The sequence below is a fragment of the Podarcis tiliguerta genome (assembly GCF_965153285.1).
Source record: "Podarcis tiliguerta genome assembly, chromosome: 9".
In the NCBI taxonomy this organism is placed as follows: domain Eukaryota; kingdom Metazoa; phylum Chordata; class Lepidosauria; order Squamata; family Lacertidae; genus Podarcis; species Podarcis tiliguerta.
This window is the reverse complement of record NC_139542.1, coordinates 24,130,914-24,155,700: the sequence shown is the minus strand read 5'-3', so window position 1 is coordinate 24,155,700 and position 24,787 is coordinate 24,130,914. Positions and strand designations below refer to the sequence as shown.

The following is a 24,787-nucleotide window of genomic DNA, read 5'->3' as shown; positions in this document are numbered from 1 at the left end:
TGTTAAAAATAAACATTTAGCAACTTGTCTAAGCAATATACTTGAACCCACTTGCCTGAGAGTAATAGCTACTGAACATATTGGGACATATGTAAGCATAGGATTGAGTTATTACATAATAATCTATGGTTGAGAATTATTGAGAGCCTAAGTAGTGTAAGCTTTTGGGGCCCATGAGCACATGTGAAACTTTGAAAAGGCAACGTGACTCGCAGTAAAAATTTCCGATCTGACATTCCCATCACTCCATGGCATAAAAGCATCAATTTGTGGGGGAATCCCTTGAAAAAAACCATGTTGTTGTGCCATGACAGTTCTGTAAAGTCCCAAGTTCCTGATATGTTCATCCAGTCCATGTCATCTGTGTTTTGATGGTGGTTTGAGGAGGAATGCATGTAAAAAAAGAAGAAGCCCATCACGGTTTGCATGCACACACCTGTCAACCTGCAGCCCTATCTCTTACTGTTCTGCCCCTCTCTGGTTTCTCTACTACACTGATACCAATCTGAATCTCATTCAACCTCACTTTCAAAGATTAACTGCATAGAAAACCAGACTACAGCTTCATTTCATTGCAGAGTGTTTGCACTGCACTAAATCCATCGCCGAAATCGTATTGAGCCATTAAAAATATAGTTCTTGCCAGAGAAGCAATAATGCTTAAGGGTCCTGGCAGGAATTTCAACATTTACAAACTGCCTCCTGAGCTCGCTCATGCAGTATCTCACAGTTGCTCTTTGTACAGAGACAGTATTAGCAGGTAATAATACTCGCACAAGATTTAAGGATTACAAGAAGATTATGCACATGAAGTGCTCTGAACTCTCAAAAACCTTATGCAAATACAAAAGCATAAACCTGAGACACTTTCGTGTTTGCAAACATCAAGGATCAAGCAGTTAGAAGACTGATTAAAAAATAAACAGGGACACTGGTACTATATTTCAGAACAATCTGTCAGTTTCCCAACAATATGAAACAAACACTCAGTGTGTCCTTTTTAGCAGGGTCAGCTTGTAGTAGACGTCAATCACAGCTGGGCTCAGTCATCTAGAGTATAGTTTTGAGATGTGATCAAGGCTGTTCTTTGAGAACTTCAGAACTTTCCTGCAGCCTAACAGAAGTAATATTAGAACTGGTGACTGTGGCTAAAGAAGCATTGCATGAGGGGAAGTAAGGCAGCTATTTACTCCTAAGGAAGTCCCATTGAACTCACTTCTAGGTATACAAACCCAGCGTTGTGTTATAAAGGAACACAAAATCAACCATGTTTATCTTTGGACACTTAATGGGTTTTTTAAAATAGGAATTCTACTGATTTATTCTAACAGTGTATGGCAAACTCCTTCACCAATTTTCATCCTCTCTTCAGCCCCCTGAAAAGTTGCTCTGGCAGACTGGGGAGCTCTTTGAAGGTGATGTTAAGGCTGCAGAGGGAAGGGGGGAATCGGCAAAAATCATGTCCTAACTTCCTCCTGTGCAAATATCTGCTAGAATCCCATCTGTGAACAGAAAAAGCTCTTCCATTCATTGAACAATTCTGCATCTATTCCTAGATATTTCCCAAACAACAGGCAACAGGAACCTTACTCAAAGCAAAAACATCTCCAAAAAAATTTCAGCATTTTTTATATACAAAATATAGAATAATAGAGCTTTAAGTAATGGTTTTACAGATCATTTACCATACATCATGGCTTTGGATGTTTTTGGCTTATCAGCACTAAGCTCCACAAGCAACATTTTATTTCAAATTAATTGTTTGTTAAGATCACACTAATACATCTGAAACATTTATGGCTCCATATGACATATATTACCAGCTGATTTCTTTACCAAAATAAATTTGACTCATTTTATTCCCCCCTCTTTCAGGTCAAGTATGGGAAACGCTAACTTTAAAATGTTAGGTGACGGCTTCTTGCTGCAATAAACATTCTTAGACTTAAATGTGCCATAAACAAAGTTGAACAAGCAGATGATTTTTCTTCTATGAAATCCTTTGGCATGCTTTTTCAATCTTAAGGAAAATGTAGCCACAAGTATTTATCCATAAAATAAAAAGGTGCAAAGGTAAAATAACAACACAACTTTTGTTGCATATACAAATTGTGCACAGATGAAAAGTATACCGGGACACAGGTATATATTAGTGAGTGCATTCGTGTATTTGTCATCTTTTTAAAAAAGAAATGCATTGCTTTGAAAAATTATAATGTCCCATTACTATTACATGAAAAATTAAAGAAAACCAAATTTGTGATGCAGCAGCCCAGACAGACATCTCTCTCCATATGTGCATAAGAGCTCAAGTAAAAAATACACCAAGATAAATGTGAGTCTGTACTTGGATTATGTGTTGAAGAAACTCCCAGCTTAAAGTGAAATATAAATTTTCTTTAATGTCTCATGGTGGCAAGAGAAAATAAAGGATCCAGGACCACAATTGTTGCAGAGTACATAAAGTAAACCAGTTAAAAGACACTATCAAATGCCAGGTAGTGTCACAAGTCAGCTATATCCTTTACACAATCCAAATTCAGCCATATTTCCACTTACCCTTTCCCCAGAATTCTATACAATAAAGTAGTAAACATTCTCTCTTTAATACAGCAAGCCAAATTCAATATTAGTGTCTAAAATTTAGTAATCATGTAGATATAAAAACACATGATCAAGCAAAATACTTTTAATTAGCTGATCATAAATAAATCCACATAAAAGAATTAAATGGATTACAAAGTTGCATTTTTTCTATGTGGATTCGGATTTAATATGCATTAGTCATCTTTATTCTTTAAAGGGTAGTGATTTGTCATCAAATCACAAACACTGCAGCACGCTAACCAATTCATAGTCTGTAGTTACATTTTTACAACTTCTTTACAAATGTTAATACTTCTGTACACTATATATATTTCATTTCTACAGTTCATGTATGCTGTATTGAAATTCTACAGTCTTCACAGAGAAAATGGTGAAGTCTTCAAATACGAATTTTCTCTCTTACAAATTCATATAAACAGCATGGAGCACTGCACTTTGGCATCTCTGCTGGAGATAATCTGGCTACCATAGTAAATATGAGGGGGGGGAAGCTCTCCAATTTTAGATTTCGTTAAGAAATACTATTCCACATCGCTATGTAAGTTCACCAGCTTGAAACAGAAGCACCATATCGTAGCACTATTGAAAACGCATACAAACCAACTTAAAAACATAGTACTAAAACTGCATCATAGCCATCATTTTTATACTGAAGCAAAACCATAAAATTCCTTTGGAAATGTGTACTCTGTCCTCTTAGCTGAAAAGCTTTAGATATGGATGCTGAAGAACCCATGTCTGTTTATCATTTCCAGTGTACTTCTTTCACAGCTGACATTTGTATAAGTCCAGAAATGGTTTTTTTAATTATTATTTCAGTTTCTTCCTTCTCACTTACAAATTTGTTGTTGAATGTGAAGCAAAAATTCATAGTAAGAGAATGCTGCCTCGGTTTTGTCTTCAACTAAATGTTGAAGAAAATCTGCCTTTGCAGGGCTTTCATCTCTGAAACAGAAAAAACAACAACCCACCTTGTATTTGTTTCTTCCAACATTTGTACAAGACTTACGGCCCTTTAATTCACAATTCTAAGTGCTCACGAGGAGCACAGGGAACCGACAATAGCAACTGCCACCTAGTCTGGTGCAAAGCTGAATTCCTGGAAGGAATCAGCACAGCGAATACAATATTCCAAGTGCCATTCAGTCAGCTCTCAGTAGTAGAAGTCAGAAGAGCCAATTCTTTCAGTACAGTCATACCTCGGGTTACAGATGCTTCAGGTTGCACGTTTTCGGGTTGTGCACCACGTCAAACCCGGAAGTACTGGAACGGGTTACTTCCGGGTTTCGGCACATGCGCAGAAGCACTAAATCGTGCTTTGCGCATGTGCAGAAGCACCGAATTGCGACCTACGCGTGCACAGATGCAGTGCTGCGGGTTGCGAACGTGCCTCCCGCACGGATCACGTTCGCAACCCAAGCGTCCACTGTATTAGATTATGAATCAGTGATATTGTAGTTACCTACCAACCTGGCACTTAATATCAGCCAAATACAGAAGGGACAGCTGGCCAATCATTCTATATGCCCTATATTAGGGGTGAGACCAGACAAGGACAAGAGCACAAAGATGTCTCAATCCCCATTTCCATAAGCAAACTTCCCTACACCTAGCACTGCCTCATGTTTCTTCCTGTAGCTATTGAAATTGCAAGACTATCACCACCTCTATTTTTTACTAAACACATGCTGTTCTTGTTAACTCTGAGAAACATGCCTAAATAGGTACCAAGTGTCAAGCCCAGATAAAAAGGCAACCTTACCCACTCCACTCTCATCAGATGGTTTTAGGCCAGGAATGAGGAACCTGTGGCCCTCCAAATTTTGTTGAACTACAACTCTGGAGTAGAGTCCCTAAGGCTTTTAGATGGCACCTTGTATGCCTCCTTCTGGCTCCTCCTGCTGCCAAGCTGATGCTAAACGTATTGCTCTGCCTTTCCTTGGGCCACATCAGCGAGGCTGAGAGAGGGTGTGTCTTGTCATCTGGGCAGTTCAGGACCTCCATACATACAGCCCTGGCTTGTGCCCCAGAGAGGTTACTTTGGTGCTGCTAAGGCAGCAAAAACAATGCAGGAAGCAGCACTTACAAGTTACTGGTCTATGTAGCTATGGGAGGCACTGTGATTCTCCAGCATTTTGACTTCACCCCCAGAAGCACACTCCAATCTCTCTCAAGACAGATGGATGTCAACAACTCCAACCATCCCTGGCTCTTGGCCATGTGGGCTGGGACAGATGGCCCAGGCAAGGAGTTGGAATCCAACAACTGCTGGAGGGTTGCAGGTTCCCTGTCCCTGTTTCACAAACTCTTTCTAGAAAAACCTCTTGATTTCCCCACTCCTGGCCCCAGCTGACACTAAGTATCAGTTCTCCATCCTTCTCTAAATCAAAATTATGACATAATTATGCACTGATTAGTATCTGTGAGCACTTGGCAAGATTCATGTTTTTCTCCAATCAATAGAATATTAGATTGCTATGTGCATTTAAGCGCGCGCGCGCGCACACGCGCACACACGCACACACACACACACACACTGGATCAATAGAATCCAGTGGAGATAGATATTATTTTATAACAAGATATAATTAGCACAATATGTCTATTAAGAAGAAACAAAGAGCTGTTGTGCGTTAAAATATTATTGCAGTCAGTCAAGGATCAATCTGCTAACAAAGTACAGTAAGTAGATACTTACTTTATTACTTGAAGTACTGGGCTTAGAGATTTACTTTCCTTAAGCCAGGATATGAAGGACCTGGTTCGCTCTGAAGAAAGAGTATCTAATTCTGGAAGCTGTGTCTAGAAGAATTCAAATATTATTTATTATCTTTAATTCAATAGCATGATTATGTTAAAGTTCAATTAAACACCAATGATGTGTTGCGTAATTCAGATAACATAAGAACAATCGAATTCTTTATTTATTCCATTATCTATTTTTATTCTGTATATTTATTTATATCCTGCCTCTCTCAAGGCAGACTAAAATGCTAATAATACAAAATGAAACTAGATAACTGTTTTGTGAGGAGGACTGGGAGCAGGGAATAAAGTGTATTGCTTATACCTCATGTTTATAAATACTGAATTTGTATAAGAAGATACATAGAAGCCACTTTAAGGAACAACAGAAATGTTTAAATGGCTTTCCTTCAAGCAATGATGTCCTTCAGAAATAATCTGTTGCTACAAAAAGCTCCTTAAACAAAAAAAAAGTGTTATGGCATAATCCACTGCTTATTGTGTAGGACAAAGTTACACTGGTGCAAGGTATGCTCTAAACTGGGGAGTCCCCCAAAGGACAGAGGAAGGAACAGCCAGTGGACTGGCATACCCTGACCACCCCGTATCAAACCACAACAAGACTCATGCCTTGAATCAGAGCTGGCCCAAGATATTATGGTGCCTGAGGCAAGCCAGAAAATGATGCCCCCTGGGAATCCAGCTTAAGGTTATCAATTCCAAAACAAGAATATAGGGGCAGAAGGGAAACATTTTTATGCCCCACAGCTGGTCTATCACAAGAAAGGGGTGCTCAACACCTTGTGGATCACATGACCAGACTGCATTGCGGAAAAGGAAATCTAATCTCGATTTCAACATTAACATAAGAATGTGTAGCTCCTTTCAGGTATTATTATTTTCATATAAATATTACAAATAAAATTATTTATAAATAAATATTTTTTAAAAATTAACCCTCACCAGTTTCTGAGGAACAGCTGCATAATTAGGGCATCCGAGGACATCTTTTATGAAGTTATTAGCGCAATTTCTTCCAATCCAAAGGTACAATATCTAAAGGTACAATGTTATTAAAGTAAAAACATCTGGTTAATGTAACCAAGATTCTCTCAAGAATGAAACTGCTTTTTAAAAATATGCAAACTGTGACAATTTACATAATGAGGATGTGCTTGCAGATAAACATGACAGTTTCCTTATTAGAAACTAAGTTTATAGCCCCTTTAAAAAATGATAATGCAACATTTTATAAAACCATCTAAAATTACTGTGCAATGAAGGGTGGGATACAAATTAAGTAAGACAGTGACTAAATCGTATGTTGCCCCATCTGTGCAACTTACTGAGCCACAGTCCATAAGGAAAGCGCCTTCCCTTGTCAACTTCTCTGCAGACAGCCGCTGAAGAGGGGGCTGGGGTACAACTCTATCGTTGACATGTATAGCACCCTACAAGGAGGTGAAAAATAAGTTTACATGAAAATGGATATACAATTCAGTAGCACCGCAGCAATAATTCAACAGTTAGGAGCTGGGCACATGCACTCACAACATAAATCACAATGCAACACAATAGATGAGGAAACTGAAGTTGAAGTTATAGTTCATGTAAAGGAACATCGGAGTTGTTGCTAAGTGCAAACAGCAAAGAAGGGTTTAGTAAATTCCTGTCTGTGAACAAGCCTAAGAAAGTATGATGTCTGGGATAGAATACCAAAACTTTGGGAATTGTAAACGGCCTCCATTAGTTCTGCTAATTGCGCGGAGGCTCTTAACAGAATTCAGATATTAGTGCAGCAGCACTTGAAAGACCCTGGAACTCCCTGCCTATTGACAGCAGGCAGGTACCTTCACTGTATTCCTTTTGGCACTTGCTGAATACATTTAAAAATTTTTTTTATTGATTTTCTTTTCTCACAGCAAATATTCAATATCATCATTTAACATCCATTTTCTACTTTCCCCCCTCCTTGTTGACTTCTCCCAATTTCCATTTCTGGTTTGTTACATCAAATGTTACATTCTGCTGTTTATATTGCTGAATATATTCTTATTTAGACAAACCTGCAGAGATGTTTAGAAAGTCTATAGGAGTTTTAACTGTTTTAGTCCATTTTGCTGCAGTTCGAACCTTTTGTATGGTTTTAAATTACAGCTGTAAATTTTTTAGTGATAATTTTACTGTTTTATATATATATATTGTAAACTGCTTTGAAGCTCTTCTACAATCAATGTAGAGTTTATTAAATAATTAAATAATGATGCTTGCACTGTTAAATAATTTGTCAACGAACTTTAAAGAATATACATCCAGAAAATTAAATACATAGAATACCGAAATATTGTAATTCCTAAAATTCACACTATATTAAAGACCACAAAAAGTATTCCTTCTACTCTCCCAATGTACTGAAGCCTAAAAGCTGACAGATTCAGTGCTAGGGAAAATCTCTTGGGAGAGAGCATTCACCACCTACCTAATTTCTAATGACAGAGCCATGGATAATGTGTTACAATTAGGCAAGTTTAACTGGCAGAAACTGATCCTTCAGGCACCTGGGTCCCAAACCATGAAGGGCTTTAAAGCTAGAATCCAGCATTTAAACTGAGTTGGAAAATGGATCGGGAAAATGGTGCAGCTCTCCAGCAAGATGTTTATATGAATAGCCCCAATAAGAAAACTAACTGCTATTCTGTGAATCAAATTTTCCTAGTTATTTTTAATAGAGGTGTCTAATCAGAACATTCCCAGAACCTATGTCCAGAAGCAATAAAAATTGTAACATACCTCATCAGTAAGCTTGTCTATCCTATATAGATTAGGGTAGATCATCTTCATCAAGCCAACCAGAGGCTGACTTTTTATTTGGCACATAGCATATACACGATCATCCAAGCGTGTACTTGTACCAGTTCTAAATGCTTTCTATAAAACAAAAAAACAAAGTTAGCATTTAACAAAAAACTATTTTATTTATCAGATGAATATTGTAGCTAAATTGGGGGGGGGGCAGGTCTGGGAAGTGGCTAGTAGACTTATTGATTCTACCACTCCTTGAATGGCAGCTACCACCTCAATCATGCCAAAAATATGAAAGGACCCTAAGTTTCAAAAGAGGTCTGTCTGGGGCATGGCGCCTTCTGTTTTAGAAACACACAGCCAGCCTTCCTCTGGGTGTATGGAACTAGTTGTGCAGTGACTAGGTAACTAGATTTTAAAGAAATCAAACAAAACTAGAGCTAAGAGCAACCTTTCAAAAATAGTTAATTCCATCCTTTTCTTACAAATACCTCTTATGACAAAACAAGTGTTACAGATAAGTACTCAGCTTTAAAAACAGACATATGTGCAACTCTCTCAATAGTTACATCTTTGCAAGTTCTTTAAAGCAACCTGGCATCTAGGCTCTTTACACTATACAGTGCCCCCCACAAATTAAAGCTGCACATTAAAAAGAAGAAGGTAGAAGGTAGGCTTTTAAACTATGCATTTTCATGTAATTCACCAATGTTTCTGTAACTAAATCAAAGTTTCAAAATTGCCTGACGTCAATAACAATTGCTATTCATATGAAGTACCTGCTTGAAGAGAGCCAAAACATACAGAGGAAACAGCCTGAGGGAATTTGGAGCAATTAAAGCAGATTGCTGGAGATTTGATGCAGTTGACATATATGCAGACAGTGAATCTACCACTGCATTCACTAAGGCATCTCTTGCATCTGACAGACTTGAAGAAACTGATCGATCAACAGCTATGGAAGCGAAGCAGCAGTAAATAATTATGAAAGGAACCATATTAAAAAAGGGAAACAAACAGCATACCACTCCAGACATTAATACTGGCCAGTACATTCTCATTTCTCTAAACAACCTTGAAAGTACTAAACATCCCAGCAAATCAAGAGGTCTACTTTGACAAAACCTTCCGTTTGCACAAAATTTTACAAAACAGGATAAAAAGGGCCCTAGTTTCTGTTACCTGTATGGATAATGAACTTTGAATTGGGAAACAAAAGTGGGCTAAAAAAAAACACTTGAAAATTCTGAGGTTTCCCATCCGAGAACTTACTTTTAGATTTTATTGGTTTGTATAAATCATTTAATAAAATAACAGTTTAGCAACTTCTGCTCTCACTATACCTACTTGCTACACAGAAGAAGGCATTCTTTTTCATCTAAAGGGCTGCATTCTTTCATGGGCATTTCAGGAGTTGTGTGTCAGTGGAGCCAGACCCACATACACACACTGACCGCACAAATCCATCACTTTACTCCCCATTGCATTAACATGTTTTTTGGGAGGAAGGAAAAGTATCATAGCATGGTGAAATGAAAGTTAATCCTTCGCTCTCCATGTATCAAGTCCCCCAATCATCCCTGTACTGCTTAGGAGTTTTTTGGGGGGGGAGGGGGGCATTGGGAAATCACAGAGCAAAGGGTTAATCCCTAAGTGCCACATGAGAGGAGAGATCTGAAGGAAGGTGAACTGCAGGCCAGATCTAAAGATCTGGCAGCCTGCCGGTTCCCCACACCTACCCTGCAAGCATCCACACTGCATTTCTATCTTTCCAACAGTACTAAACACACATTTTTTTTTTTGCTTTCTTCTAATTACAGGTGATAGAGGGACAAAATGACTTTGAGAGAACGGAGAACCCTCTGAATGCTAATTCTCAACTCACCCATATTAGCTAAGAGGCATATAACTGCTTGTACATCTGCTCCAGCATAAACATCTGCCAGTGAAGTCACCACAGGCAAACAAAGCGTATGCACTCTGATTCTCCGTTCACCTGCATTAGAATAAACAGAACAGAACAATACTTAAGCTTTTTATCCAAAGCTATTGCTAAAACCACTTTCACATGTCCGCCCCCGCCCCCCTTTTGGCTAAAACCTCCAGTCATCTGATTTTGTTCTTTGTGGGTGGTTGTTTCTTAAAATTTATGTTGAGAAGAGACATCATAAGTGAAGTTACCTTTGCTGGAAGTATACAAAAGTGCTGTCTGAAAGCAAACTAAAGATGTGTCTGACAGGCTTTCCTCAATGGACATCTGTACCGCAAATCCAGCATCAGGATTGACATTGGCAAGAGACAGCAAATCAGTAGATCGCACAAAGAAGTTACCATGGAAGGTGTGAATTGAAAGACCTAAAAATTGGTAATGTTTAAGTTAAAATGGCAAGGTTTTGTTTTTTTTAAAAAAGCATAGTTAACAGTTCAACCCTAAGCATAATTAATCAGAAGTCCTGTCAAGTTCAATGGGGCTTATTCCCTAAGTGTGCATGTTTAGGATTGCAGCCCAAGTTTTTTAAAAATTAGACCTATGGCTATTTGTACACTAGCGACAGGAAACCCCAAGTCTAGCACCCTGAGCAAGGCCTCCTTTGGGCCTCCAAATCCCTCCCTGCTGGATCTTCCCAAATCAATTTTGCCAGAGGAAAGGGCAGGAATGGGAAGGAACAAGCCTCTAGCTACCTAATACCACCTCAGTCAAGAACTGAGGGGGGAAAGGCTGAGAGAGGGAGCCACTGCAGCAACCAGTGCCACATTTGTTTCCTCAGAATCCCTCTGGGACCCAACGTAGCATATACTGGGGGCAAGGGCCTAGGCTAGAGTACAATTTATATGCTAGAACAGGGTTGGAAACCTCAGGCCCAGGGGCAAAATGTAGCCCCTCCAGGTTTCTATACCTTCGTACTCTACACTTCGTAGACCCGACAAGAGAATGCAGCCCTTGTACAGGACCTCTCTCCCATTAGATACTTATATTCTATTTCCTGTAATTTTGTAGTGGAGAAATTTCATTCATGGATTCATGAAGAGCACACAGTCCTCAAAGTACAGAGAACATTTGTTTTCTACGTTGTTGCTACTACAGTGCTAGAATCACCCTCCCAAAAAGGACTCCTCTGATGAAATGCCCGGCATCATTTTCTACAAGTGTGTGTACCATTTTTGCCCTAGCCACACTTTTTGAATGACATACATTCATGTTTGCTTGGAGTTGCTGAAAGAGGGATGATAGCATCTTTGGTAGAAGGGAAGGAGAAAACACTGTCTCAAACAAATCCTACCATTTTCACCAATATTGGGTACATTTAATAATAAACCAGAACCACGCCATACCTTTCGTACATCTTATTCTCATGACTGCTTCAAATCCAATTTTCCGTGTAAGATACCTTTTAAGGTCTTTTTGTAATTTATCTGCTTGCATAGGGTTGTGGGTATGATGGAAAGATGGGTAATAATAGATGCATCCAGCAGAATATTTGGACATGCAAGCTTTCGGCAAGAATGAAAAAAAGAGAAAGTTGTTATTCATTCACTAAAACAGTTGCAATGCAGAGAACAGACCCTGAGCCGATGAAGCTGTTTAAACAATGGCAAGATAAGCATCTAGTGTTTCACTTAGCAATCTTGTAGTTGTATTCTGAAATAACGGTAGTTTCCTGACAGTCTTCAAAGGCATACTTCAAAGTGATTTATACCAGTCTAGTCTAAAAATTACCAGAGGGTAACTTCTATCACACCAAATATATATGAGAGTTTTTAAAAAAATCTAATTTGAATTTATAGAGCTTCTGGAAAGCCAGTAAAAACAGACAATGAAGGAAATCAGTGTATTTTCTTAGAAGATTGGCAGGCCAGCCAAATAATACATAAAAGGAATGGCATTTGCCAGCTCAGGTGGTAGATGAGCCTCTTAATCTTAGGGCTGTGGGTTCAAGCCCCATGCTGGGTGAAAGATTCCTGCATTGCAGGGGCTTGTACTAGATGATCCTCGTGGTCCCTTTAACTCTATGATTCTATGTTTCATGATTCTAAGCTTTTCAGAAATTACCTTCAAGCAATTTTCCATTTTTAAAAGCAAGGTACATATGTTACATAGTGTCTTTAGAAGCAAAGCCAGGTTACACTTGTATAGTGCCCTAAGTTTAGACTAAGGCAGAGATCCTAAAAATGCTTATTTTGGACTGAATTATAGAAGTGTCACTGAAATAAATAATTTACTACTGCAGCATGGAATCTTAAGGAAGCAACAAGACGAGTGGGGCAAGAAAGAACAAGTGAGCAGACCGCTTTCCTAAGGAGCCAGTATGTTTGCTAAATACATGTTTTAAAAAACAAGTCAACTACGCACTGGTTCACATTGCCGCTTGTTCCCATACAATCACTCCAGAAGTATGCAGGGCCACTAACAGCCTCAGAGCCGCCCAGTGTTTACACAGTAGTAGAGTTGCATTAATCAGCTCAGCTGGGGTACGGGTGTATGTTGTGCATGCAGCCCATGCAATCTGCATGACTGCAGTGGCCCTGCTACCATTTTCTGAAGAATAATATCAGCTCCCATATAGGGGCATCAACTGGTACAACCTTTACACAAGGCTGACAGGATATGAGCTCTCATGAAATAGAGTGTCATGAACCAACCAACAAGAGTACATAATTTCATGATGGAAATATCTCCATTTTACAGTTCAGTCAGTCAGTTAGTACTTTGACATATTCCGAAGGGTGGGTGAAATATTAAAAACCATTAAAAATTTGCATCTAAGCAAATAGTATTTTTGAGCTTTAGAATTTTCCTTGGCAATTTTAACTGAACATAAAAATTGTTCTCTCAACACATGCTAATTATGAAGTAGCTCTGTAAGTTAAAAGCTCTTACCAAGAGAAGCCAAATCAGAATATTGTGAGCTTAAAAGGAACAAATCCACAGCTGTTTGCTGTCCTGAACAATCCAGTGCCAACTTTTTATAAAAATCTGTTGCTGGACCAAGATGCTGAACAACCTAGGATACAAAGAAAAAAATAAGGTTGGGAGTGCAACACAAACAAGTACATTTTTTTTAAAAAAATGCAAATAAAATTCAGACTGCTTGTAATATGTAACATTTGGAAGGCCACAGATTCCCCAGCCAACATGGTCAAGTACCTGTTGCCCAAGCTATACCAATGCCAATCAGATACGCTTATTTTTATAACCCATTCTGTAATCCAAAGATTTTCAGGGTGGCACACAACATGAAAATACAACATTATAAAAACAATTCCCCTCCCAAAAAAATCCAGCCACCACAGAAGCTTGTTAGATCCATAATCACTACAGAGTCCAAAGTACCTTTGCATTTGATCTTTGATTGGGATCTTCCCTGGACTGCAAACGTCCTGTGCCCAATGATGGTAACTGTGTCTGAAACACCGATATGCGCCCGCCCGTTGGAGACATCAATTTAAAGGCAGCTTGAAGGGCTGGGCCTAATGCACTGTGCGTTTCTCTTGTGTTAGTGAACATATTTGGTAGTGCATTTAGCAAGTCTTTAATTAGCTGTAAAATAATTGTTAAAGTGTTAGAAGGAAATATTTTGCATTTTTTTTCCGGAGTGGCAAGAATGCTGAAGTCCCACCACTAGCCAGTGAAAAGTCTTATTTGGCCACCTCTCTATGGATTCTGGGATTCCCAGCAGGCATTATGCGCACACTCTGAAGCTTAGAGATCTTTGAAATATTAAGTTGTGTATAAATTCATTTCAATAATTCTTTGAAACCACTGGGATCAAACACTTGATCGTTCTAAAAACGAAAGGCAAGATTCTCAGGAAGCTGAAATGATTCTATGCCAGAGTCACATTCTTTCACGTAACTGGAGCCTATAAACATTACCCTTTAATCTAAAACCTCCTTGGTATCATGGACATAAAGGCTATTCAGTTCTTCCCCATTGGCTGTCCTCTTTCCCTACTGTCCACATAGTAGTCATGTGTCTCGCCTTCGAAAAGGGCTGCCGCTATTCAATTTTCACTGGTCATCACCAGTTTCCATCTCAGTCTGACATATCTAGATTGCTTTCCTCTCAGGCTGGCCTCCGTGTTTGTCCTACGTGGAACCTTGATTTTAAAGTCCAGCTTCAAGGACAGCAGAGGCCTTGGCTTGTCTGCTCAGCCTTCTTTTGTTCTTCTGAATCACAATGTGTCATAGGAGGCAAAGCAAAAGCAGAAGAAGAAATTCTAAGGTGGGAGCAGGACTGGAAGTGCTGTAGGCCTGCTGTGATTTAAGAATTAGTTTTAACATCCCCTTCTAAAGCAGTTTAATCAAGGACAGAGCAGTCAGAAAGAATTATCTTCACTTTTAAGATTTAATTCTTCTGTGAATTATCCACCTTACCTCTTTACTTTCATGCAGATTAACCAGTAAGCTATCAGGTGTTGGCAGGAAAATATCTATGAAGAAAACATATATTGGTATTATAGTTTTATGTTATGTACTTAAAAGGATACACCATAGCTAGGGTGCAAAGAGCTGCAGCAATATAAGTTAAAAGCACTTCTGTACATGCACAAGGACTTCGCCAATCTTCCTTTCTAGCTGCACCTCTTTATGTTGTTACTAATGGTCCCTGACAGTGTGTCAAATACACAACAACATGCCCTCATTTTATCTTGCAGGAATGAATTCTAGGCAGATATTATTCTATTATACTTAACATAGCACTATTATATTTCCTTTTCCACATCACTATTTTTAATTTTTTGTTACTTTCAATAAAATGTCTGTTAAATATGGTCTCCTCTCCTTGCATCACTCTATCTCACACTCATTTTAGTAATTTCATTGTCCCCGAAGGGGGCAATGACAATAAAGATATTATTATTATTTTCTGAGACAATTAGCCCTCTTACCGTCAATTTCTGACACAATTAGCATCTGAGGCTGTGATAATCCTTCTTGCAAATTGTAGAACTGAACAGTGCTGTCAAACGTTATGAAGCCTATTCTTGTTCTTGAATCTCCAGGCAACCTTAAGATTAAAAAGAAAAATGACCCTGATGCATTGGTTTAGCACAGATATCTCTTGCTGTGCCTTTAACTTGTTCTAATGTTAGAAAAAAAATATTCAAGAGACGGTCTTCAATGCTTGAAGACAACATATGCCCCAAATACAGCCTAGTGCAGCTCTGTATTTAACCCATAGGGGTTAGTAACAGCTTTCTAAAATATGAATAGTTTATTATTGCAATGAATAAGGGGGGGAGGAGGAGAGAGATGAGTGGATACATGACGTTCATGCTCCCATGATTTGGCTCTGCTTAATCATGGGACTATTACACAACAAGATAAGAAAAGCCTGCTGGATCAGGCCAATGGCTCTCCTAGTCCAGCATCCTGTTTTCACATTGGCTGGACAGATGCCTGTGAGAAACCAGCAAGCAGGATTCAAGCACCAGAACACACACCCCTCCTGTGGTTTATGAAGCACTGTAGTCATGTGATCAAAGCAGGACCACATTGGCAATTATTTTAATGGCTACTGTATCCAGACCATGAATATACACAACAACAAAAAACCAAGAAGGTTCTTACTTGTCTAAGTTTTCAAGCAGAGACTGGCACACAATTGACAAGTATCCAGCTTCTACTGCATTGTGGGATACATCCAACACAAACAAATACACTGCAGGTTGAGGAGGACGAAGCTGTAAATTAAAATTAAAGTTTGGACTTTAAGCTTACTGACAAAATCCTTTATATTCTATTTGTAATCATGAATAGTTTTGATATCGCATGTTCCTACGAGCCCCACTTTCTACATCTGCATAGACTCTTTGAAAAGAGGATAAGGGACTGAACTGAAAACAGCAGAAGTGAATTCTAAATTCAAAACCCTCCATTCCTGAAATTTTATGAATATTTATTTTAACCAATATTTTTTTCCAGATATACTTACCATGTAGTCTGAGGAAGCAATGAATTCCACTGTAGAGTTTTGGACTTCTGGCCGTTTGTGCGGCTCTCCATAGGACCGTGTCACAGGATTATACATAAATTCTTCAGGAACTAAGGGATTATAAAATAAATATATTCCCCATTGTTGAGTGCAAAAATACTAAACTTGGTAACACCATTCATATAATAATAATAATTTATTATTTATACCCTGTCCATCTGGCTGGGCTTCTCCAGCCACTCTGGGCGGCTTCCAACAAAATATTAAAATACAATAATGCATCAAACATTAAAAGCTTCCCTAAATCCTAAGGCAACAGGCCCCACTTGCCAAGGAACAATAGCGATTTTCCACACCACTTGCCAGTCTGCAAAGGGAAAATATCCATCTGCAGGCATAGTCTGAACCGAGGCCCACACCACCAAATGAAGAACAATGAAAGGGTCTTGTTGTCAGTACCCATCAGGTGACTGGCACTCACAGAAAGCTAATCTGAAGTCATGGTCCGACATAACAATGATGTCAGGTTATTGACAGGTGACCCACAGGGGTTAGTTGAGATAAGGATTCAGCCCATCATCTGAAAAAAATATCCTACACTTGCCCTAAGGGGACTGTGTCACCCTATGTTTTGAGAGCTGCTTGCCATGCAAGGGCCAGGGGTGGTTCACAAAGGAAGTGCTGTAGATCATCATTCATTCCTTTAGACAGTGGCATTTTTATTAATATTCACCATCATTAACTCTGTAGCACAGGTTACATTTCCATCTCCTTTGGTCAATAAAAGAAACAAAAGGGTTGATGTATGTTCTGCATGATCTGCATCTCACAATGGTGTTCGATGTTATCACAGGCAATTGCTGAGGAATAAAGAACATTGTAAAATGTCAATCTGAAGAAAAACTTTGAAGTATTTCATAATATTTTTCACCCCTAAACAACAAATTCATGTTTTCTATGCATTTTTCAAAAATTACTACTGGAAAAAAATACTCAATTTTTATTTTTATTTTCATAATTAAAATTAAGCCTAGAAGAATTCCATTATTAATGATCAGGGTATAAAGGCTACAATTAAACTCACTTATTTCTAGGTGAGCGTTGCTGAAATTTGTGCCAATTGCACATAAGTAAATTTAGTTAAAAGTGGTGTATATGTAAAATAGTAATTATCTATTGTAAATATTCTCTCTCGATTCCAGTGTTGTGTTTGGGTTTCAAGACAACTGATTCACAATTATTTACTGCAACCACAACTTTAAAATATGAAAGATGTTTTTAATTTATTCAAGTTTGGCTAAATAAAAATTCTGGGAATAAAAAGTCATTTTACCGTCAGATCTCTGAAGGGATGTAGAAGCAATCCCAAAGGAAGTTTTGCTTTGTTTAGCAAAGCCTGAGTTTGTGGAATATTTGTCAAAGTGCATCGAAATGAGCTAAAAGTGAAATCGCAAATGTTAGTTTCAAAGATTATGACTCATTTGTGCTATCAAAGAGGCCCATATTCACCAAAATTCACCACCCACCATCTCTACATGAAAGTATCCAGGTAGTAAAAGCAAAATTCAAAGTTTGATGACACATAGATTCACTGATATGGGGCAAGCAGTGCAACGAGCCATACCCTTGCCAAAAGAAACACTTGTATAAACTCAGCGTGAAAAGTTATTGAGCCAATCATAACTTTCCATCATTTGTAATAGCTGCAATGAATGGAACCATTTGTGTCAACATATTTGCATCTGGGATGAGTACAACAGAAGCAGACTTCATTTGCTAAAACTTTCCAACATTTCATAGAGGCGCAAAATGTGAGCATTACAAGGCAAGGCCTGAAATGTATGTTTGCCAAACCTATACCATAACAATCGAATCAGGATACCAGTTCTTGACTCACACAGAGATATGGTTAAAAAAGGAATACAAGTCTAGAAGCATGCTTAAGATTAGAAACTTTATACATACTCGGGGCTACAATTCAGTTTCTTCAGCTCAGAGTTCAAATTAGGCACAGGAGCTGGAATTGGACCAATAGGCAGAATATTTCTATCTTGAGTAACGTTGACCGGTCGCAAGCTCTCTGGTTGCTGAATACCTAGTCCTCCAAGACTAGCTGACAGTTGATTCATTGTAGGGTATTGCTGAAAAATAACATTTTAAAGAAGCATTTATTTTATAGCATTAGCTGCTTGAACAGTATCTGCCTAATTTTCCCCACCCTGCAATACCTAGTAAGCAAATTCAACTATTTACAAGGTTCTGTACTAAACTAAGTTCTATACTATATCATTTGAATCCCCCTCATTCCATAAGCTGCTCCTGTCTCCATTTCCCCTCCCAAATTCATATTTGCAATGCATCTGACTCAGGCATATGAGGTTCTTGATAGATTCTCTTAACAGGCACATTCACTTCTGCCCCTTCTGTGGGGTGATCTATGGATCAGTGTTGCTTTTTAAAAACATCAATCTACTAGCACAAGTGGTCTGGGACCATCTTGGGCAGATCACCAGCCTTTTCTATTATAATATAATTTGTGACTTAAATCAGGGATAGGAAACCTGTGGCCTTCCAGATGTTGTGCGATACCACCTCCCATCAATACCAGTCAACATGGCTAACTATCTCTCCTTAGACATTAAGAACATTCAAGATAGCATGGAGTACCAAGTGACATGTTTACAGGGATATTCTGGAGTATTTCAAGAAGGCCCCCCCGCCCTATTTTTCTCTTCCCACAATAGCCCTCCATGCCATATTGCAAGTCATTCTGGATGTATCCCTGACCCTTTCTAGGGAGCTGTGGGGAAGAGGGAGCAGCAAAGCTACAGTGAATGAGCAGATTTCCACTAGCTTTTTATTGGATCCAACCCAATGCCACACAACTCTATCACACAAATATGGGACAGTTTCTTCTTCTTCTTCTTCTTCTTCTTCTTCTTCTTCTTCTTCTTCTTCTTAATCAATGTACATGAACTTGAATGTATTTATTCATATGACTTTACTGGAAGTGTATAATCTGTCTGAAAGTCACATGCTTTGAAAAAATCACTGTATCATTAAAAACACCAACACAAACAACTATCAATATTAACCATCTACAGTGGTACCTCGGGATGTGAACGGGATCCATTCCGGAGCCCCGTTTGCATCCCGAACGGAACACAAGACGCGACGGCACACCTGCGCATGCACGGGTTGCGTTTTGCTGCTTCCGCGCATGCACATGACGTCATTTTGAACGTCTGTGCATGCGCGAGCGGCGAAACCCAGAAGTAACGCGCTCCGTTACTTCCAGGTTGCAGCGGAGCGCAACTCAAATGCACTCAACCCGAAGCATATTCAACTCAATGTATGACTATATTGTCAACCAAGTGCATACGGTCTTCTCATTTTAAGATGTGCAAATTATCAGTCATGGCAAAGGTGTATTTCTTATGCAAAGAAGGGGACCAAAACAACCTTTGCCACATAACTTTGCAATTTTCACTGGTCAAGGCTGCAATCCAACTTCCGGGAAGTGCCACATTTGTTTTCAATAGGATTTGCAACTTCCACTACAATAATAGTAATTAAACTTGATTGAATATATTAGATCTTTCCTACAAATCACATTCATGTCTGTGGAGAACAGCAAGGTTGGTCCCTGCTGTATGAGAAGGTAGAAAATGTGGAGTGAAGAAGCAGCTAGTATTTTCTCATCTTGGTAGGCCTGGCACTACTGGTTTCTCTTCAACTGTATTAAATCTTTAAATCTATGTGTAAGTACTGTACTGATGTAACCTGTAGACACAGTTCTGAACTCCCTACCGAGAGGTGAATCAAAACAATAGACAAACGCAAATGTATTTACTCTGGTGACCTGTTTAATTGAAGTACAATTAAAAAAAATAATAATCAAAGAATTACAATTCCAACCTTGATTCATGGGTACCTAAGCTCCCTCATTCAGTTAATCTATCACTATGACATCAAATATAGAGTTTGTGAGTATTTTCTAACCTGTGGATACTGAGGAAATCCAGAATTATATCCAGAGTTGCTGGAAGGTGGAAGTGGTGGTGTCACATTCTGATAGCCAGGCTGGAGAGCTGGGTACCCATAGCCAAATGGTTTAGAGGTTTTAGACGTCTGTGGAACTGAGGGAACAGGAGCTGGACTACTTGTTGTAGAACGTGCCTCTAAACAGAAAAGCAATGCTTTAATACAGTATTTATTCCTTTAAAAAGCAACCATCAAAACGCAAACTGTTGCTTATGAGAGAATTATGTGCCTGTAGTATAGTAAGTGTTTTAATTAACAGAGCAGGAAAGTGAACTTCAGTTAAATATCCTGTTGTAAATTAGTATTTAACCCACAACAATAAAATAACTAGTAACACAACTACTGTCATTTGAGTAAATAAAAGCCCATGCTTAATTTGTATTGATTTCTAACTATTAAACAAATATCAAATAATTCTTAAACAGGGTAGTAATAAAAATTTGACTGCAAATAAAATGAAGTGATTAGATCTACTTTGTTACATATTTAACCTTCTGAATGCAGTTGTCCAATAAACTTTATGCATTCAAATGCAACCAGAATTAAATAGTTAATTCATCAGAAGCTGAAATATGTGAAATAAAACCCTATGTTATATAGGGAAATGTCAAAGGTGTATTTTTTTAAGAATACTTTACTTGGAACTGCTTATTTTCAACATGAAAACCTGCAATCCTATTCACATATACGGGAATAAATCCCATTAAAATCAGATGGCTTTACCTCTAATGAAGCATATTCAAGATTTACTACATGTTAACGAACTTATCAGTTTGAATTAATATGCAACTTGAAAAGCAGAAGCGAGTCAGTCACTTGAACAATACACTGTGCTGTATTTGAATCTCTACTCTGAGCAAATAATGTACAGAAGCTGCACTACAGATGCTTCTCAACCTTGCATTTGTATATGTGTGTGTATATAAATATAAATAAAATAAACATTAAACAAACAAAAGCGTGATTCACCTGGATAGCCACCTCCTTCAAGACTATCATAATTGTTGAGAACGGGAGATGCGCTGCTCGTAGTGGAAGAGCTGTCAATAGCTAGAAGAGAAAAACCCACACACATATTCATTAAATTGGCATTAAATCTGCACATTGAGAAATGTTTATCAATGCCAGGTAAGAAGCTGTAAAGAACCCTTAGGAACTTAGTAAAAAAGGTAAAGGTACCCCTGCCCGTACGGGCCAGTCTTGACAGACTCTAGGGTTGTGCGCCCATCTCACTCAAGAGGCCGGGGGCCAGCGCTGTCCGGAGACACTTCCGGGTCACGTGGCCAGCGTGACACCGCTGCTCTGGCGAGCCAGAGCCACACACGGAACGCCATTTACCTTCCCACTAGTAAGCGGTCCCTATTTATCTACTTGCCCCCGGGGGTGCTTTCGAACTGCTAGGTTGGCAGGCGCTGGGACCGAACAACGGGAGCGCACCCCGCCGCGGGGATTCGAACCGCCGACCTTTCGATCGGCAAGCCCTAGGCGCTGAGGCTTTTACCCACAGCGCCACCCGCGTCCCAACTTCCCGCTAGTAAGCGGTCCCTATTTATCTACTTGCACCCGGGAGTGCTTTCGAACTGCTAGGTTGGCAGGCGCTGGGATCGAACAACGGGAGCGCACCCCGCTGCGGGGATTCGAACCGCCGACCTTTTGATCGGCAAGCCCTAGGCGCTGAGGCTTTAACCCACAGTGCCACCCACATCCCTAGGAACTTAGTATTTAGTGGTAATTTCATATGCTCATCAAACATAGGATTTCAGTCTTAATCTTTGTTAATAGCAGTTTTCCAAACTGAACTAAAAATGCATGGGGGGGGGGGAGAGTTATAAAGGACAAACTCCAATTGGACAAACTCTAATTGGACAAACTCTAATTGGACAAACTCCAATTGGACAAACTCCAATTGGACAAACTCCAATTAAGAAAAAAATAACCTCAGAAGCTTTTGGTGATTATAGTTCATTTTACATATCCTGACTTCCCATTGCTGGACTTTGGAAGCAATTCTACTTCAAAGTTAAAGCATTTGCAAGCATAAACAAAAGGCTGGAGGCACTGTAAGAAGAGTCTAGGCAGAGGGAAAAGAAATGCTCTCAGCACTTAATGGAAGCACCTTGAATTTATTTGATATTCTGATTCTGCATATTTTATGTTACCTTATAAGTCGCTTTGAGACTTTTTTTGTAAAAACCAACAAATAAATTTAATAATCAATAAATGAGGAGGAGGATAATGTTGATGATGATGCCAGGGTTTCTGCTTACTGCAAATTCTCTTGCTTCCTGACTCCATCTGAACAGTCTACTTCAGGAGCACACATTTGTGGGGTACAACTGCTAAATACACTCACATAAGGTTCCCATTTTACTCAGTAAGATATATACCAGAAGAACAGCTAAGTTAAAGTCTGTTAAACACACACACAATAGACTGGAGCTGAAGATTACTTTTCTATTTGGATCCAGCCCTGTACCTTTATTGCATCATGAAAAACTAACACCTAAGAAAGTATAGAGAAAAAAGCATTTTGTAAACAGTGGTGCCGAAAGGCCATGAAATGCCTGCTGTAGTGTTTGGAATTTTCCTATGCAGAATTTGAACTTTGCATATTAATGTCCAAGACTGTACCTCTTGCATTTCATGACCCTTTTGCCATTTGCTTCTGAAGTTTGACATAGATAAAATGTACAACATTGGAAAGCTTAAAAACAAGCAGCTCAGTATATTTTAATCGTACAGATGCCAATGTTAAACTTCCTCTTATTTAGTTTTCTCTAAACCATGAATTGCTTGAGTATCCCCTAATTTGCTATGTTCAGGAGATTGAATGCCTCTAGAAAAGCCCTGAAAGATAGTAATTAGCTTTAAGCTTTTAATCTGCTTTAAATGGATTGTACAGAGATGGATGAACTGTAGAAGCAAAGTGACGAGTCTACTTTTTCATCCAGAAAAACTTTCAAGCCACATTAAGATGCAGAACTGAGAACTCTACATTATAGTGACGCCATATACAGTAAGCCTGCAACTTACAGATATTTAACCCATGCACATTCAGCTTTATGCACTTGGCAAAAATATATAAATAAATTAAAAGGGAGTGTGGTTCTGGGAAAAACAACTTTTGGCAATCCTGCGTGCCAGTGAACCCAATGTGTTTTGACTATATGTGATTTCGGCGTTAGGCGCAATCCCCGGAATGTAACCCCTGCGTAAGTTGTGGGTTTACTGTATAACAATAAAATAGAGAATGGACAATGACAGGAAGTACATTTTGTTTGCTATACTAAAATGAGGAATGTATTTGTGTGGATTAATACAGGAGAAATACCATTTGAAAAATCCATGTTCAGCATCAGCAACAAAGAAAAGTTACAAAACCACCGACAAATTATTGAAGGCATATCTGTTCATGTTTTCAATATTTCCATGCACCACATGCAGCATACCGTACACATGTAGTTTGACAACACTACTTCCCAGAGTTTAAAAGAAATCCATTTCTTTTTCATTTATTAATTTGTGGTACTTTAAAAAAATGTAGACTTTGAAACAACATGTTTATTACTGAAATTACTGTCAATATAATTACCAGCTATTTCAATAGTATGCATGCCATGTTCATATCTAAACCTTATTTTTTAAACAAGTTTCTATATACCACAATATAACTTTGATAGTTTGAAGTTTAATAACCTTTTTGGTTTCAAGCATCTCCAGGTCCTTTTTTTTTAAAGGAATTAACCAAAACCTATTAAATCTGAAATAAATTTCTGCACTACATATTCACTGCAACAGGAAGAGAGCCAAACAAAATATTTTGGCAAATATGTTACCATATAGGAGGTATGTTAAGGAAATGTTTGCTTGCACAAGCGAACAAACGACAATCGGCCTCAAAAAGTATTTCTGTGTTCTGTCTTTTGGTTATTTGTAACTTTCTCACACATGAAGAATGACAAAATACTGCAGTTTTTTAACAATAAAGGGGGTAGTTTTATGTTTATAGTAGGACAAATGAGTATCATTGGACAATCTGGACAAAGTATGTCATACATGTCCACACCTGCAATTTTAAATAACAACACACTTTTATTGATGAGTGTCCAATTACTCTTTAATGAGTGGTATTCAATTAAGTTTTACTCAGAGCAGACCCATTGAAATTAGTTAATATGACCAATTTAGGTAAATTAATTCCAATGGATCTACTCTGAGTAAATCTTAATTGCATACCACCCTATATCATTAGCTACTAAATGCAATGCATTTTGCCTTCAATTATTTAGACTGTTTAAGAATCAGGAGACTTAGTGTTATGTACTTTTGTTCAGGGAATGGAATAAATGTTATCAAAATTGGGTATGAAAGTGAGAAATACTGGTGCAAAGCTTAAAGCAGACCTGCTTCCTCATCCTCCTCCTCCTCTTCCTCATCATCTGAACTTGATGACAAGGGAGTTGCTGGAGAGCTAGCTTGATTATTAACATATCCACCATACTGCATGCCTGTGAAGTGGAAAGCACAAATACAAGAATCAGACACACAGAAAAGGTGAGAAACTGAAAGCACAAATCAGAGCATTAAGTGACAGCAAAACCAGGCATTACAAAAGACACCCAAACATGAAAAGTGAGTTACCCAATCCATACC

The 24,787-nt window shown here is 38.6% G+C and overlaps 1 protein-coding gene across 2 annotated transcripts in view; it reads right to left on the bottom strand.

The window, feature by feature from the left end:
• Window positions 1-2,382: 2,382 nt before the first annotated feature.
• The window catches only part of SEC24B (SEC24 homolog B, COPII coat complex component), a 35,268-nt gene continuing 12,863 nt past the window's right edge, over window positions 2,383-24,787 (bottom strand). The window contains exons 4-24 of one of the 2 annotated variants that reach the window (XM_083456755.1): window positions 24,538-24,642; window positions 21,104-21,184; window positions 20,093-20,271; window positions 18,056-18,231; window positions 17,424-17,526; window positions 16,824-16,950; window positions 16,091-16,200; window positions 15,727-15,839; window positions 15,045-15,163; window positions 14,530-14,585; window positions 13,487-13,693; window positions 13,034-13,157; window positions 11,488-11,646; window positions 10,336-10,509; window positions 10,040-10,150; window positions 8,934-9,109; window positions 8,143-8,280; window positions 6,699-6,803; window positions 6,316-6,408; window positions 5,306-5,409; window positions 2,383-3,552 (exon numbers count right to left, since the gene is read on the bottom strand). In XM_083456755.1, the coding sequence (XP_083312881.1) occupies window positions 3,438-3,552; window positions 5,306-5,409; window positions 6,316-6,408; window positions 6,699-6,803; window positions 8,143-8,280; window positions 8,934-9,109; window positions 10,040-10,150; window positions 10,336-10,509; window positions 11,488-11,646; window positions 13,034-13,157; window positions 13,487-13,693; window positions 14,530-14,585; window positions 15,045-15,163; window positions 15,727-15,839; window positions 16,091-16,200; window positions 16,824-16,950; window positions 17,424-17,526; window positions 18,056-18,231; window positions 20,093-20,271; window positions 21,104-21,184; window positions 24,538-24,642 (2,675 nt within the window). In that variant the 3' untranslated portion in view covers window positions 2,383-3,437. The remainder of the gene's footprint in view (window positions 3,553-5,305; window positions 5,410-6,315; window positions 6,409-6,698; window positions 6,804-8,142; window positions 8,281-8,933; window positions 9,110-10,039; window positions 10,151-10,335; window positions 10,510-11,487; window positions 11,647-13,033; window positions 13,158-13,486; window positions 13,694-14,529; window positions 14,586-15,044; window positions 15,164-15,726; window positions 15,840-16,090; window positions 16,201-16,823; window positions 16,951-17,423; window positions 17,527-18,055; window positions 18,232-20,092; window positions 20,272-21,103; window positions 21,185-24,537; window positions 24,643-24,787) is intronic. The other variant, XM_083456756.1, reaches the window with a different exon arrangement.